General features: G+C 39.5%; 1 protein-coding gene across 1 annotated transcript; it reads right to left on the bottom strand.

Annotated features, from left to right (window-relative positions):
- Positions 1-2,349: 2,349 nt before the first annotated feature.
- LOC310925048 (lysosomal amino acid transporter 1 homolog) lies at positions 2,350-7,120 on the bottom strand (the record flags this gene model as incomplete). Its single annotated transcript, XM_083886916.1, has 7 exons — positions 2,350-2,524; positions 3,171-3,356; positions 4,876-4,977; positions 5,151-5,260; positions 6,053-6,140; positions 6,679-6,808; positions 6,894-7,120. 7 exons carry the CDS (start codon positions 7,118-7,120, stop codon positions 2,411-2,413), a joined length of 957 nt encoding a protein of 318 aa, XP_083743042.1. The 3' UTR covers positions 2,350-2,410.
- Between the last annotated feature and the right edge of the window lie 9,976 nt (positions 7,121-17,096).

Genomic DNA, 17,096 nt, shown 5'->3' with positions numbered 1-17,096 from the left:
AATGTCTGTAAAACAATTAAAACAAGTTTAAATATTATATAATAATTATCTCCATCTAATGCAAGTTATTGGCCAAACAAAACTAGCAGGAGGAGCACTCTGTTAATCACAGCTCAATTGTGATATGTGCTGTGCACATGCTGATATTGTGATAAAAAATATTTATGTTTTAAAAAATGCATAGCCCTATTTTGGACGTATATAAAACTTGAAATCCAAATTATGATAAAATACATTAGATAAAACAACTGAGAATGCAAACGTTTGCTAAGGTCACCACATTTATGCATTTATTCATATTAAAAAAAAACAACTGTTTCACCACCAAAATGTACTATCTTCCTTAAGCCTGTTCATAGATACATAATCAGACAAAAAATCACACAAACATAACCTATAATACTGTTTGCGGACAATATAAGTAGAACCATTTTAGTGCTAAATATAACTTAAAGGCTTTTCATTAAATTAATATAATAGGAATGGCTATAATAGGGTATTTGTATTGTACAAGTATTTTAACTTAAATACGCTATACAAGTTTATTCATACATAAAAGTAACTTGTATTTTTACATAGAAGAAAACATGATCATTACACAGAGCTCACTTACAAAACATGTGCATCTGAGACAAATTACCATTATATTGTCCTAAAAATAAACTTATGTCAGCAATACAATGACACCATTAAACCAAAAACAAAATGTTCTACAGTATATAGTGGACATACAGGATATATAATAATAAAAAAGGTTATTTATTGTGCTAAGACTGAAAAAAGTGCATCAGTCTCATTCTGAAGGAAAAGGCGTAAAGGGTCAAAGTAGAAATTGTGCAATAGAAAAATAATTTGTAAAAATAAAACATTTTACTCCTAAAATCTCCTATAATATACACAGATTCACATAGAGGACAGTGAGTTACCAAATAAACATTTCGTTTTGAAATGTAATTCTTCATATAAATCTTCCCATCATGTAGAGACAAACAGGAGCATTGTATTAAAGTGAGGTAGAGGAATAATCAGTGAGGTGGATGATCCTGTTTAACAGTGACAACACTGCATAAACAATGTAATAAAATATGGCACAACACTAAGAAGCAATTACATTTTTCTAACAATCCTAATGAGTATTGTTTTCTTTATTTGAATTACTCAAGAAGACTATTATCTGTTTTGTTTTTTGTTATCCTTGTCCTCATCTGTTTTTATGTTTCTCTTTAATGAAGCCAATGCTTAAAAAAATAAATGTGACCTGACAAGAGCAGCTTCTCTGTATAAACACAATTTAGAGGCTCATTAATTTAACACGTATCTCACTGGCCTTCTAACATCTTAGATCTCTCTTAAAACATACGATTGAATGGCATATATTATTTTATTTATGTAACTAAACTGTTGCACAACAAGATGGTAACGCAAGACACACACAAAAAAGGTACGTCGTTTGGAAATGGAGAGGATAAATATAAGCTTTTAAGTGAAACGGTCCTTCAGCAGTCAATCATCTACGAGTAGGACTTCATCTATAAATAATTGATTTAAAAATGAATACACAGTGCATTTATATTAAGACTAGGTTCAGCTTAATAAGGCACAAAGAAAGAATATCTAGAGTAATGCAGAGAGATATTCAAACATCCCTTTGAGATGGCCTCGAGGCCAGGGTGCATCTGCAACATCTTTCAAGTGAAGCCATGGTCCCAGCAGACATTTATATTCTGTCTAATTCTAATTCAATGCAAACCATAAGTCTGGCGATGTGAGGTTGTTCTCATAACAAATTCCTGTGTGTCACTGTTAACCATAAGAAATAAAAGCCAGGGCGACCAAACTATCTGTCAAGTTCACATAAAAAACATTGGTTCCTTTAATGCTGTGCTCACAAAAACTGTTTACTTTACGTCACTGTCATAGCAAATAAGGTTGGAAGCGAACCAGAATGTTTAGTATAAAACCACACTCTGCTACAGTAGTATTTACCCTGTCACAAACATGTAATAACAAGCACTTTGTTCTTCCATAAAGCTGGCATTTGATAAAACACATCTGGCACAAAGCTTCCTCCTCTGGATGTTTACGCTCTCTGACGCAAATATAAAAATACAGTTATTCCATTTTAAACAAAAATAAATCTCATGGGAAGAATTAATCGAATGTAGCAGGGCTTGAATGTTTCTAAAGTGGTACTTAATATAATTTGATCTCCTGTGTGAAGAAAAATGCCTTAACCTGATCTGTACAGCAGTAAAGTTGTGCGTGTCCTACAAAGAGAAGAAGATCTGACGCAGCTTACCATAATTATCATTAATCAATGATGACACAAAAATACGGTCAAATGCGAAGTGCAGACTAACCAATCCGTTCTTGACTGAGTGGTCCAAGGTGGTGTCTTTTGCATGTCCTATTACACTGAGAATTCCTCTTCCTCACACAGAAGAGGTTCCACCTCTGGGACGCTGAGTAGCGCTTTGCTTTTGGCGGACTTGTTTTTTCTGTACATGATGAACTGGGCAGTGACCTGACAAGGTTAAGGCTCAAACCACAACATGATACAACAAGATACAGTATATTTATTCACTGAAAATGATTGTACTGATTGTGTCAGTATGGTTAGTCAAGTAGTTCAGTAAAACAGACTGAAATTTATAGATCATGCTCAATATGTACTCCCAAGTGTTGGAGTGAATACAAGCAAATTTTAAAAAGTAATGAAGACGGCTACAATAGTTGAAGGTAGAGCTGAAACAATTAGCGATGATTAAATTAATCGTCAACTATTTTGATAACTGATGAATTGGTTTGATGCTTTTTTCATGACTAATACAAGATTTCTGATTGTTTCAGCTTCTTAAATGTGAATATTTCTAGTTCCTTTGCTCCATATTACAAATAAATCATTAAAAACTGAATCATTTTGGTTTGCGGACAAAACAAGACATTCGAGAACATCATCATTTCCAGGTTTGACAAACACATCATGATCAACATTTTATAGACATTTTATGGACCAAACCATTACTTGATTAATCGTGAAAATAATAAACAGATTAATCAATTATGAAAATAATCATGAGTTGCAGCTCTAGTTGAAGAAATTACAGTGACAGTAACACTTTATGTTAAGATCAGTGCAGTAAATATGTGACTGGATTTGTAAAGGATACGAGGAAGTCAAGCATGAGGACACCCAGGCTGCCGATGAGCCAGGCCAGATGCTTGATGATGAATGTCTGTTTGGAGCCCCTCAGTGCAGGTAGGACGACAATGACACTCAGCCCATATGTCCCATTGCCCATCATGGCCAGGGCAAACAAAAGATAAGAGGTCCCCTCTGTGGACTGTCGCTGGAACTGCAACGAAAAGAGTTTAAAGTCGTTTGTTGTCTTCAGGTGTACATGTGTAAAAGTTACTGCAGAGAAGACTCATGCACACATTTTTTTTTTTTTTTTTTTTTTTACATTTGACAGTGGTGGGCCTGATGCTTGGTGGTTATTGGGTGTTGGCATAGCAGTGTCCATCATGGCTGACTATGCAACATTGGTAAAATGATGGTGATGTGATGTCTGCTGTCCAACATTGTTGGCTGCACTTTGTCTGACGAAAAGGAGAGAACAACCTTGTCCGAGAGCTTTGTTGAAGCCATGTGATATTAGAGATACATGTAAAAACAAAAATGTGATTTAATTGGCTAGCATAACATGTCTTTCTACTAAGTGAAGCAATGGACCCACAAAAAAACAACACTTGCATTGTGGGTCAGTTGATTTCGTTTTACTCACTGAATGAGATTTGTTTCAGGTGACGCCTGCACAGCATACATGTGAGTCGGCCATGACAGTACAATATGGTGAACAAAAGCCAGGTTTGTTTTCCACTAAACCCAATGAATTTGTGTTATGTTTGGTTGCACTTCATATGGATACACACTACCACAACATGATAAAAGCTAGGGTTATTTCACTCTACTTTTGCAATCAAACTACACCCTAATAAGACAAAAACCAAATCAATCAATTCTTTATGTGTTACAAATTACTGAATGATGATGAGAAATGAGAACACAGTTAGTTTTTTGTACCTTCAGTGTGTCATTAAGCACAAGTAGTAAGTATTAGTAGTAGTAAGCATGTTGCATCACTGCAATGCACAGGCATAATGAGCTCCTAATTGTCCCATTACTACTGCTTAGAAAAGCATCAGAACAGAACTGCGAAACCAAAAACATCATTCATTGGCTGAATAAAATAATTTTAATATCTGTTGTACGGATACCCAATCTGTCACTGACCAAAAGGATAGAAATGTTGCTTGGCAAAGCGTAAATGCTCTGTAGATTACTCCATGGCCTGGACTACAGTAATATCTGATAAGCAAGTTGCCCCTTGGAATGATACAATGAAAATGTTTCAGGCTTTCTGCTGAAAAGCTGACACGTCTGGACATGCAGAAATTTCCCCAGGGCAAATGTGACTTAATGAATTACAATTGACAGTGTGTGTGTGTGTGTGCACGCCCAGAAGTTTCTTTTGCATCATAAACAGCCAACTGGGACTCTCACTCTCTGGTGATCGTCATGAACATCTGTGCCAGGATGTTTCTTCTGTACAACAGCACTATTGTCTTCTAGCATCTGGTTCTCATTTTGAAACACAAACAGTGTAAACAAACACAAATCCCACCTCCCTCATCAAACACACAAGGTCCCTATTTGTGACTCACTGACATGTCGTAAGTTCAGTTTTCAGCTGACCCCCTGGGATGGGAGCCCAAGGCTGCTGCTGCTGCCTCCTCCTCTGAGGTGGGCACAGCTCAAGAAAACCATGAAAAGAGACTCCATATTTCAGTTGAGTCAAACAATTTGCCACTTACATTTTTATAGAGCTGGGGGAAACGGGAGCAGAGGTAGAAGACAGAAGCCAGGTATCCACACACATAGCCAGTGAACTCAATCGACTTAGAGGTAGATGGATTCTGAGAAAGATGAGGAGGACAGACCAAAACAACATTTGGCCAATAATAATTAAAAACAAACAAAACAGGACAATGGCAATTTCCAGTAAAACAGGTCTATTTTAAATGAAAATTTATGAAAAAGTAAAACTAAACAAACACATGCCATTCATCACATATGATCGTCTACCTACCTGACTGTCTAAAGTTACACTATTGTCAATGATGAGCTTGGGTAAAGCCAGGAGGACCAGTGTACCAGCGGCACACCACATGAAGCACAGCCACTTCAACACAGGGCTCTCTAGGTGACAAAGGTGTGGAAGCAAAATTAAAAACTGACAGTAAATACGCACACAGAGGCCAACTATGACATTGTTTACTTTGGCTTACATGTATCTGACAGTCCTAAATAGAGTGTCTAATGCCTGCTGTATTTACACAGTCAGTAGAAAATTAAGTTAATTGTCTTTTTTTAAAGGCAAAGGCAAGTTAGACAACCAACATAAAATTACAGGAAGTGCATCTGTCATCTATGAAGCCAGCAGATGGTTGGTTTGTGTTGGAAATATGAGAAAGATGAACTGATACTGGTATATATATATATATATATATATATATATATATATATATATATATATATATATATATATATATATATATATATATATATGTATATATACATACATACATATACACATACATATACAAAAACCCCTTAAAGATGTGAGGACATTTACACACACACACACACACACACAGACACACACACACACACACACACACACACACACACACACACGTATATATGTATGTATATATAAATATATACGTACATATGCACAGTCGTCCTAATAACAGCATTTATGTCTTTACTATTAGTGATAAATTAGCCCAGCTTAGCAGGTTTTTATTGTTTGGATATCCTGTGCATAGTTTATGTGGCTTTATATACCGTATATGCAGCTAAAGGGAACGGCATTCGAGTTTTATCATGACTTAATCTTCAAAGTTGACAGTGTCTTCACTTTTACATGTACTGCACAGGCATTACTCAGCAGCTGCATTCAAGATAAGAGATAATGTCAGGGCTTACTTCGAGTGGAGCTGTTCTTGATCTTATAGTAGAGAAATTGGGAGATGAGGATCAGGTCTGTGAAGATGTAGAACACAACGGTGACTAGCTGAAAGAGGAAAAGAGAGGGAGAAAAAAAGAGCCATTAAGTGATCAAATGTATGTGGTAGCAGTGTAGAGAAATCTAAGTGGCATGAAGAGATTTCAAACGGTCTCAATGACTGTAGTTGGCAGTTAAGTTGGACAATGTTAATAAAAAAATTTAAAAAACAATCGTTCAACTCCAAACAGCACATATCCTGTGCTATAATGTGTTTTATTTAAATGTGATGTTAGAGAACATGTAATCAATTTGGGATATTTAATTGTTTTAAATAAGGAAGTTAAAAATACAACAAGTTAACTCAAACATGCAAACTGGTAGTTAAGGAATCATGATGTGGTGGACATCTGTCAGTGACCACCAGTCTACCACTCACACACTCAGAGGTTCTTGCTTTGAATTTAATGAAAGTGGACAGCCTTAAGAAAGCATTATACCTAACCTTAACCATAACCAGTGTATACCCTACACTAACATTAACCTAACCACAATTCAAATCTTAGCCCTAATGAGGTATGTGCACTATGTTTTAAAGTGTGTTTACCTGAATGGGCAGCTGGCTAGTGAGGTAGCACCCTGCAAAGCTGGTCATGTCTCCACTAAAGAGGAATAAAAGAAAGCCAAAAGACATGGCCTGCTCCACTTTGCCATTTCGATAGGCTTCATAGACCTGCCTGAACAGACGGACAGGTAGACAGATACACATAGTTGGATGTTTTATGTCATGAATGGCAACTGACTAACACTACTTTTACTTACGGTATAGTAGACAGTAGGAAACAAAACATGGATACGAGTCCTATCACCACACTGCAGTACTCCCACACGTTGTCCACACACTCCTCCAGCAGGTAAAGGATCCACTGCGTCCCATTTACACACAGTGGCCTGCTCAGCTGTGCAGCAGTGTAGTTGGTTGAGGACATGTCCATCCTAATGCTGGGGAAGCGTGCAGCAGGGGCAGCCCTGCCGACTGACTCTGCCATTCTGTCCTCCTCTTAGTCCTAATGATGTCTCCAAACTATGGACAGGCGTGGTTGTTTATTCTGACGATGAAAACAGGCCTGACACACCTACAGTCCTGTGAAGACAAGCCGTGGGACACTTGACATGTGGGTAAATATTGGTTTTGAGGTTTTAAGCCAGAGGCATCTTTTGAAACACTTCTTACAGACAGCTTATACATAACAGACAAGGCAACATGTTCAACATATAAGTGAAATCTGTAAAATGACTGAGATTAATGTAAGCTCCAAAAATGACTACTTGATATACATGAATAATCAGTTGGCTAATAGTAGACACCAGACAAAAATAAATATGCCAGGAATAAAATATTTGAAGTATTGAATGGACAATAGAAGATAATAACACATTTGTTTCTACTAGGAGTAAATAAATCATACATGAGTTTAGTGGTGATTTGCATGTTGTACATCATTAGCAAACTATTGTTTAGCAAACTATTGCTATTCTATAAACAAATGAATAAATAAATATATAAATAACAGCTGAACTGACTATGGGAGGAGGCTTTTTTGTCTAATTAGCATTAGCTAGACACCGTCATTGTTTAGGCACAGACTTGAGAAGATGCTAACAAACAAATGTGGGTCAAATAAGCTTCTCACCCGACAAAATGGTTTCCTCCTGCTTTAGTGTAGAAAAGTGGGTCAGTGGAAACGCTCCACTCATTGTCACATATAAACCATGATCCTTTACAATAAAGAAGATGATGCTACTAGCTCTTAATGTTATCCGCCCTCACTGGTGGTCGGTCGTCAAGTTATCGCGAATGACCTCATCCACATCCACGGGAAACATTCAAATTAATATTTGTGCCGGCGAGCATTTCTTTACCTACAAAAATACGCTTTATCTAAATGATACAAATGAATGTGTTGCACGTGCAAATTCTTTTCTTTTAGTTTCCGTCCAATAATAACCTCGGCATAACCTTTGACACCCCTTTGTTGACAAATAGTGCACTTTTATTTTGAAGGCAAAAGTGCCTCCAGTACTTCTATCATCGGAAGCTGCTCAGCGTCCCAGCTCAGCAATGGCTGATGTCTGTGGAAATACCGCCACCTAGCGACCACGTCACACCAGACAGACCAATAAATAAGTAAGTAAATAATAAATAAATGTATGTCAAATTGTGTACTTTTTTCTTTACTAGTATATTGTTTTCAGTTGATGCACGTTTATTTTCCTTTTTTTTTTTTTTTAGTTTTTCCTTTTTTTAGTCGGCCATGTTACTTTTTTTTCATATATCTAAAGTTATTATTTTGAGGGTTTGTTCTGTCTTTTTTTCTGTCAATGTCAATTTTATTTCTTTCAGTATGTATTTATTTATTTTTTGTTGTAATTGTAATTGTTCTTAAGGTCACCCAAACGCACACGTGTGTGCATCATTCGTAGTGAGGACACTCATAGACATATAATGCATTCCCGAGCCTCTTACCCTCACACAACCCCAACCTAAACAGAATTCTAACCCTAAACCCAGGTCTTAACCCTGAAAAAGCCGCTTAAAGATGTGAGGACCAGACAAAATGTCCCCATTTTCCCCAAAACTTACTCATATTAACCATATTTACTACCTTATTCTAACCCCAACCTAACTTTAAAACACACACGCTCCTCTTCCCCTCTCTTCATTCACCTGTTGCGCTCTGTGGTCGCGCTCTGGTCGGCCGCACGATGGCGCGCTATTCCAGTGATGCCCGTCGAGGATGAACATCAAGCTTGCTGTGTGTGTGTGTGTGTATGTGTGTGTGGATGAGAACTTGAAGCTGTGGCTGGGTGATTATTCCTTGTTGCTATGTGCACCGTTGGACCGATGTTTGCAGGCGCCGATCGCAGCTGCACAGTCACAGCGTCCGTCCGCCCTGTCGCCCTGGTCCTGCGCGGAGCAGCAGGTAAGCTCCTCAGCTGTCTGACAGTGTGTCTCTGCAGAGAAGAGCCGGGCTTTAGTTGCTGCATGTTGTTCTCTCATTAGGAGGCACGAACGCGTTGCCACAGTGTGTGAATGTCACCCGCATTCCTCGATGTCGGGAAAGTTGAGGGATGCGTGCATCTAATTCCGCTGAAAGAGGAATGTGCAGGTGTGTTTGTTTTGTGAATGTACAATATGGGCTGAACTTGCTCATTATTGTCGATGACTGTGTGTTTATGTATGCAGGACATTTTACTGTAAGTGGTAGAGATACAGATAGATACATGTTGTGAATATGTGCACTTTGTTATCCCATGACTTTACTTATTTACACCTGCTTTACTTTCACGTCACAGTCTGTGTGTGTGTTTCGGTGTAAATACACTGGAATGTGTCCTGAGAGCTTGAAAGACAAGTTCAGTCGCATTACTCACATTTAGTCTGTGCATTTCTTGGTCCGTTTCATCTCTTAATCTACTGTTGCTCCTCCTCTGAATGTGTGCACACAGATTGGTGTGGGGGGGTCTCCTCAAGGTCACACCGACTTATGACACAGACAAGGAAACTATGTAGACTCAAAAGGAAAATACATTGTTTTCTTTCTTCTGTTTTACCTCCACGTTCATTCAAGTGAAAATTTGTGTTTTAAATAACGTTCTACTTTACTACAAGAATCAAGTTCTGTATTGAAAGTTGCTATACTTCGAGTGTGTTTATTGGCAGAAGTTGAAGGTATGACCCATAAGTACACTCTTAGAAATAAAAGTGCTCAGTAGAACCATATAAGGTTCTTCGGCTTGTCCTCATAGGAGAACCCTTTGTGGCTCCAGGTGGAACCACCATTTTGGAGGATTCCACCAAGAACCCTTTTAAAACTCTTTATTCAGGAAAGGTTTAAAGGGTTCTCTGGATCAAAATGGTTCTTACTGGAACCATTAGTGTTACCAACAACCCTTGAAAAACCCTTTCTTCGGGAAAGGGTTTTTCAGGAGCAAATGGTTCCAGGTAGAACCTCAGCCCTTGTAGAAGGACCCTTTTGGAACCCTTATTTCTAAGAGTGTATATGTTTGCACAAGTGTATGATCAGTTACCCTAGCCTTATAATAAAACTGTAATATGTACTTCAGGCAAGGGAGCTTGCTTTATGGAGCTGTGCGTCATGCTACACATGGGCACAAAGGCACTGTTCTCAGTTGAAATGCAAGCCTGACCGAGGGCTTTACTGTTCCAAACCGTACATAATGGAAACACAGCTTCATTCTTACAGAACTGACCTTTAATCACAGGGCAGGGACATATTAGCTGGACATACACATGTTGTGTTAGTGTAGTTGATTTCACTGCATTCTGTCAAGATCAAATTGTTTGTCAGATAGAGCACATTTTCATGTATTTTACACTAGTTTGTCATTTTTTTATTCACATTTGCCATGTGATTTTGTTTCTTTAAGAGGACTGTGTATTTCATACTGTAGGTTACTTCAAGCAGATGTGCTCAGTTTTTCCATTTAAAGAGCTGATATGACACTATACTCAACCACCACTTTGTTAGGTACGCATGCTTCTTGATAATAAATTGTCAAGAGTGGCACCGGTGTGGTCTTCTGCTGCTGTAGCCCATCTGCTTCACAGTCTGACATGTGCCTTCTGATATGGTCTGCATACATGGCTTGTAACAAGAAGATATTTGAGTTAGTGTTGCCTTTCATGGCCATTTTCCTCTGACCTCTGGCATCAGCAAGGCATTTTCACCCAAACAACTGCCAGTCACTGGGTACAGTATGGTTATCTTTTTCTGACCATTCTCTTTCTGAAATACCAGCCTGCCCCGGCATCAACAATCTTGGTATTTACCATGTGATTGATTGAATAGATGCATTATCAAGCAGAACAGGTGTACATAAAAAGTGTTCCATTTAGGGGATGTTCATCTTCCATGTTGGACATATTTTTGATACACGACACAGAAAACGTAGGTATCTATACCTAAACTTAGAAACCTATTTAACATGGATTTAGGATATGTGAAAGATGCTCAGGTTTGAGTGTGCTGAGTGTGATCCTTTTAGTCTGTGCATTGAAACCAGAACATGCTTCCCTTTCACTTCTCAGTACTCGAGACTCTGGGTTTGGACTGCAGAAGGCAGCGGGGAGTAATGAATAATGTATAGTTCAGGGAATGTGCATAAACGTTAGTTGGCTGAGTGTGGTGGTCGTGCACTAACTAGCACAGGCTCTCTTCCTCCACAGCAGTCACAAGTCAGTTGTAGCAGAGCCAAACACGAGGGCAAAGTGAAAAGCCCTCTCCACACTTCAGGCTGGATTCAGTGATATTTGACACAGTTATGCCCTCTAAGAGGCCCACACATTTACAAACGCACACACAGGTTTGCACAGCTTTTCTTCTTAGGACACAACAATCCAATTCCTTAGCCTGAACCACTACCAGTTAATGCCTCACCATAACGGTAACCTACCCATAATTTAAAATCGTAAACCATAAACTTGACCAGTTTTTGGTCTCCATGAGGACCACTGGTCCTGGCAAGGTTAAAACATGTCCTAAAGAGGTAACAATACAAGTATATAAACACACACACAAGAAAACAAATAAACCACTGGGAATGGGATTATTATAGGATAAGATCGCAACAAGACCATATCCCATTCTGCCTTTCTTTCAGTTAAGTCAGTGTTCTACAGCGGCTGCTCTCCACAGCTCCTATCGTACTGCAATTCCCAGCTGGTTCTTCACAACTGCGTAAATGCACTACATAAATAATGGAGAACGCACACGTACACATGAAAGACCAAAACCCTATCACTGTGCCCACAATTTGTATATAGGATTTGTGTTATTATCATTATTCTATTATATTCAAGTTATAATTGGTTGTCAAGCATCTTCTTTTCACATACTGAGCAGGGGGGAAAAATAAATGGTACACTGGTGGTAATTCTGTTTAACCAGGCCAATCAGTTATGTAACTGATGCAATGCATTTCATGAATAAGTAAGACAAATAAGTTACACAGAAGAGTGAGTAGGTCCACACTACACAGGTACACACTGTCATAAAGTACTAAGAATTCCTGTGGAAAAAATGGATATATAGAAAAACAGTAGAGCCCCGAGGTTTAGTTTTAAATCATATTAACATATTATTGTATTCCAAAAGTCTAAGGCCGCTTTGGAACAGTATTTTAAGGGGAATGTGTGCAGTGGGATCTACGCAAGGTCCAGTAAACTACCTTTTATAGTGTGTATTTCATATGTTTTTGACCATTGTGAAAAGTAAGATATTTGACTTATTATTATGTCCTACAGCAAATAATTGGCTAATTGCAGTGGTTTTGGCTGTTGTAGCTTCACTGTCGCAAGAGCAGCACGTCTTAAAGTAAGGACTGAAGCGTTAAATCCAGACGATGTGTTTTCAGATGTGAAAAAGTGTGTCCTTTTTTACGTTTTATAAAAAAAAGCAGAGTTCAGACTGTCTCCAGTCCAAACTTCCCCCACCACCCACAGTTCCCCAAACTCAAATCCACTCTGTAATTATGTGCATAAATTAAGTAGAAAACAAGAAAAGAAAGTAAGAAATAGATTCGAAAACTTCTGTGGCCCATTTGCTTCTGAATGTATACACAGTGAAATGTTAATCAGCTTTGCTGAGAAACCAGTGGAAAGACACTTTTTGTCTTTTGCTGTTTTTCCTTTCTGTGCGTCCCTTTCTCCCTGACCCTTTTCTGCGTGTGTGTGTGTGTGTGTGATGTGTCTTGCAGGCCAAGCAGGTGCACATTACACTGCAGGACAGGGCTGAATGAGCATAGAGAGAGAGAGAGAGACGTGGGAGGGAGGGGTGGTCTGTCTTATAGGTCACACAAAAGAGCCAGTGTTTTCTCTCTCTCTCTCTCTCTCTGAGCACTGAATGACAACATAAGTGGCACTGGTGAGAGTCCTTTTTTGACTTTTAACATATTATTTTTTTTGGGTGAAAAAGTGAACTTTAAATTAAAAGAAACAAACTAGAAAAGGCATCAGGACATACACAGTAACACTCACACTAAAGTATGAGAGAGAGAGAGCCAGAGAGGCCCTTCCGTCACATTGTCCTCACACAGCCCCTCACCCTCACACCCCAGCATGCTGTGACCCTCCTGCAACATGTGGGTGCTGCTGTGACCAATGCTTTGTTTGGACTCAAGTGGATTTCACTCAGGAAGAGTTTTATGTAGACACCCAACACGACAAAAGATAAACTTCAGTTTTTATGCATTTGCACCAGTGTGTGCAAATACAGGTAAAAGATTAATTGTGTGCATGTGTGTGTGTGTGTGTGTGCGCGGGTGTGCATGCGTGTGTGTTTTTAAAGGCTGCATTCCTGAGCCTGCTGAGCCGTAACCGGGTGATTAATAGTAACTAGCTGATTGTTTAAGAACTGAAATTCCTCAGGTCTATTTTTTGTCTGCCTTTACACATGTGCACACTCGCGCACCCACACACTCACACACCGACAAAAGTTGGATCACTTACGTGGGCAGGAAAGGATTCAGTAAATCAACAACTGTGTGAACTTGTGAAGAGAGAGAATTGAGGGCGTGTGTAAATTAAGGCAGGGTAAATAAAACATTACGAGTTATTGCGATGTGATTTTCTTCAATTGCAATAGAAGGTCAATGTGGATATAATACACTTTGAGGTATTAACACGTAAAACAGAATGGAATCGTTTACCTCAGATGTGTGAATAGTGTCTCTGTTTATTCATCAGAGAACATTTAGATAATGACAGAGTTGACACCGGTTTCTGTTTTTTGGCCAAAATACCCAGCCGTTGTGAAGAGATCTTATACTTACCTGTGTGTGGGAGGCTGTCAGGTAGAATAATGGAAGCTCAGTATTTCAGTTGTCTGCAAGTTTCACAGGGAATTCAGGACACTGAAACATTATCCACTTCTGGCTTTCCCTGTCTCTCTCTCCGACAGTCTGTCTCCGTCTGCTCTTCTCATGCTTTCTCTTTTTCCTCCTACTTTCTCTTGTTTTACTGTCTAACTGTTATTTATCTCCTTTGTCCGCATGTCTTGCTTTATGTCCCTGCACTGACAACAGTGATGGCTTTAGGTTTTGCCTTTTTATGTCAATTTTTGGTGGTCAAAGGTCAAGGTCACTGTGACCTGAAAGCTGCAGTATCTTTCGGTGATTTTTGTTGTTGTTGATGCAATCATTCTGCCTATGTTGGGTCTTTTTTTGAAGAGACTCATTATTTGTATTCTGCAACCTTTATCTTAAAATGGGCCCTGTCATGACTGAGGGGCGTTTTGTGTAAACAGTGGCAGTTGATGTGATACTGGAGTTTTGTACAAATGTAAATAGTCCCAAGGCCATGCTGTGAGGAATGGAATGTATATTTTGTACATCAGAAAGAGCTGTGATTTTTGCTTTTGTCTGCCTAATAAGGGTAGTAGATCAGTGTGTGTTTGTGTGTGTTTCAGATTCAGAAAACCTTTTTGGTCTCAGAAGGGCAATGTGTGTGAGACAAATCTCTTTGCCCTTTGTTTATAGTTGTTTTGTTGATTTGTTTCCCAATGGCCTGGCTTGGACCTATTAGCATTCCTGATGTAGTATCCTGGCAATGGGCAGGTTTCCATGGTCATCACACGCTTAGCAACAGAGATAACTGCCTGCGTTGTGCTCTGCTTTGCGCTTTCCTGTGGTCTTGCTCGGACATCCTCCAGAAAAGTACCGAACTAGATGAAAAGATGATGTCTGTGTAATGATTAAGTGGCGTGGACCCGAAAGCAGACGGAGACGGAAAGCTATTTCAAAACAATATAAATTTATTTACAAAAATGTGTAACATAAAACGACTTCCCAAAAGTGGGAAGCGATAGGGGATAGATGGAGGAATAGGAGGAAAATTGTCCTTGCAGCTACTGCGGGGGTGACTCGGCAGGTCGGCGTAAATCCAGAGTGGAAACAACTCACGAACGTGGCACAGGAGATCCCAGGAGAATAGGGAGACCGGAACAGCCAAGGAATTGAAGACCAGCATGAGACGTGATGACCTGGAGCGGAGACGAACGGGTAAGTAACTTTGGGAGGTAAGTACAGCGAGAGAACTAGCAGCATGTCTTTACCCATGTAAGTTCGAAAACGATCTGACACCGGTGAGGAGAAATGGCTCCGCCTTTAAGCCCCGCTGATTACACATCTGGTGCAGGTGAGGAGGAGCCGCGCAGGTGCAAATGATCACCGGTGTCTGGGAACTGGGTCAGCCACGCCCCCTGCAGAGTCAGAGGAGAGGGAAAGAGCAGCAGCCACAAAAACAACACTAACAATAAAATTGAGGAGAAGGTGCAGGTGGAATCGTAACAGTCTGATTGTGGAGGGAAGCAGGTGCAGAAAGCACTGTTAGTTAAAATGCTTTTTAACTAACCCCGTTTCCTACTTTTCCTAATTCTTACAGAGCAAGACAGGAAACACGTTTTATCATGTTTCCTACATTAAAACAGGTGCACGTCTCATTGCAATTGTGTTGTGTGTGACTAAAAGGGGTCATATTATGCAAAATAAACTTTTTAATCATTTAAATCCTTATTTCTCTGGAGGTCCTATCAGTCGGCAAAGTATGAAAAAAACACTCATGTTTTTGTGGTCCTCTTCAGTCTAAGTTCAGGAGATGAAACACTCGATGTTGACTTCCGCGCTCACTGGGACATCACAAGACGCAAAATTCCTGGAATTGTTGTCTCGCGGAGCTCCCCTTTGTCTGTAAAACACGCAAAAGTTCCGGCGAGGGCAAGAGTATCCGAAAACCGGAAGTCCGCGAAAAGTTCTATTCTTGGCTCCACAGTGCAGCACAGAGTTTTACACAAACTTCCAGCCTCAGAGGATTTATCTGTCCAGTGGATACATGTTATATATGACAGCAATGTGCCTGCTGGAGCCTGCAAATGATCACCTTTACAAATGCTAACTGCTGTTAACTCCCAGTAGCCTCTGTGGCTGATGTCCTTTCCTGTCCCTTAAGTTTCATTTTACATTATACTACTAAACTGAGCGTTCTGAACAGGGTTGTTTTGGCAGGGAGATTGAACTGCTGTGGTGCTTCATTCTTATGGTATTTTGACCAAAGCTTGTCACAGACATGTTCATTAGGACACCAGGGAACTAGGTTCACTTGGAGAAATAGGATATAATATGACTCCTTTAATGGAGACCAAAACCTGGCAGAACTTCCATTTCTGAGGGCTTAGGGATAACACTTTCAATGGAAGTAAGTGCATATCCTTGCAGGGATAGCTGCGCAAACCTGTGTTAATGTGTGTGTGTAACCTGCTGCTCCTCACTGTGTTAAGGTTCAGTTTAGTGACCTAATTTTACAGAACATATGACCTCAGTCTGGATTAGCAGTCTTAAAAGGGAATTTATTATGAAGAGTCAAATTGAAGTCCAATGGAGGAGGGTGGTGGGCAGGCAGGGGCATAGAGAATGGATTTGTCCAGGATCCAGGGCAGATAGAGGCCGGTTAATGGAACAGGCGTGTTGGAGCTGAACAGAGGCAGACACTGAAGAAAATACAAAAATCAAAATATCAACACAGGAAAACACTTCAAGAGGGCTGGCCAACAGTATGGTAACAGTGGTAGAAGAGAAGAGAAGAGCAAAGCAGATATACTACAGGTGATCAGGATTGATTGAAGACATCTTCAAAGGGGGAGGAGATTTGGCCATGCCCACACCAAGGGAGGGGGAGGGGGGTGTGGGAGGACAACAGGGAACATCCGTGTTAATGTTTTAATGTTTAATTTAGGTTGACAGCATCAGGTAATGGTTAGCTAACACCTCTAAATCAATTTAGCCCTAACAAAATACTGGAAAGTGTATTTTTTCTAATTGGAAAAAAATATAAACACACTATACATTATTTACAATGATGTTAAAAACCATTAATATAATTTTTATTTTGCCATATCGGATCCAAATTTAGAAGGTAGACAGTAACTACTGCCAGTATTATTTTCAGCT

This window comes from Microchirus variegatus (assembly GCF_963457635.1).
Source record: "Microchirus variegatus genome assembly, chromosome: 3".
NCBI classification, from domain to species: domain Eukaryota; kingdom Metazoa; phylum Chordata; class Actinopteri; order Pleuronectiformes; family Soleidae; genus Microchirus; species Microchirus variegatus.
This window is presented reverse-complemented; position numbering and strand designations above follow the sequence as displayed.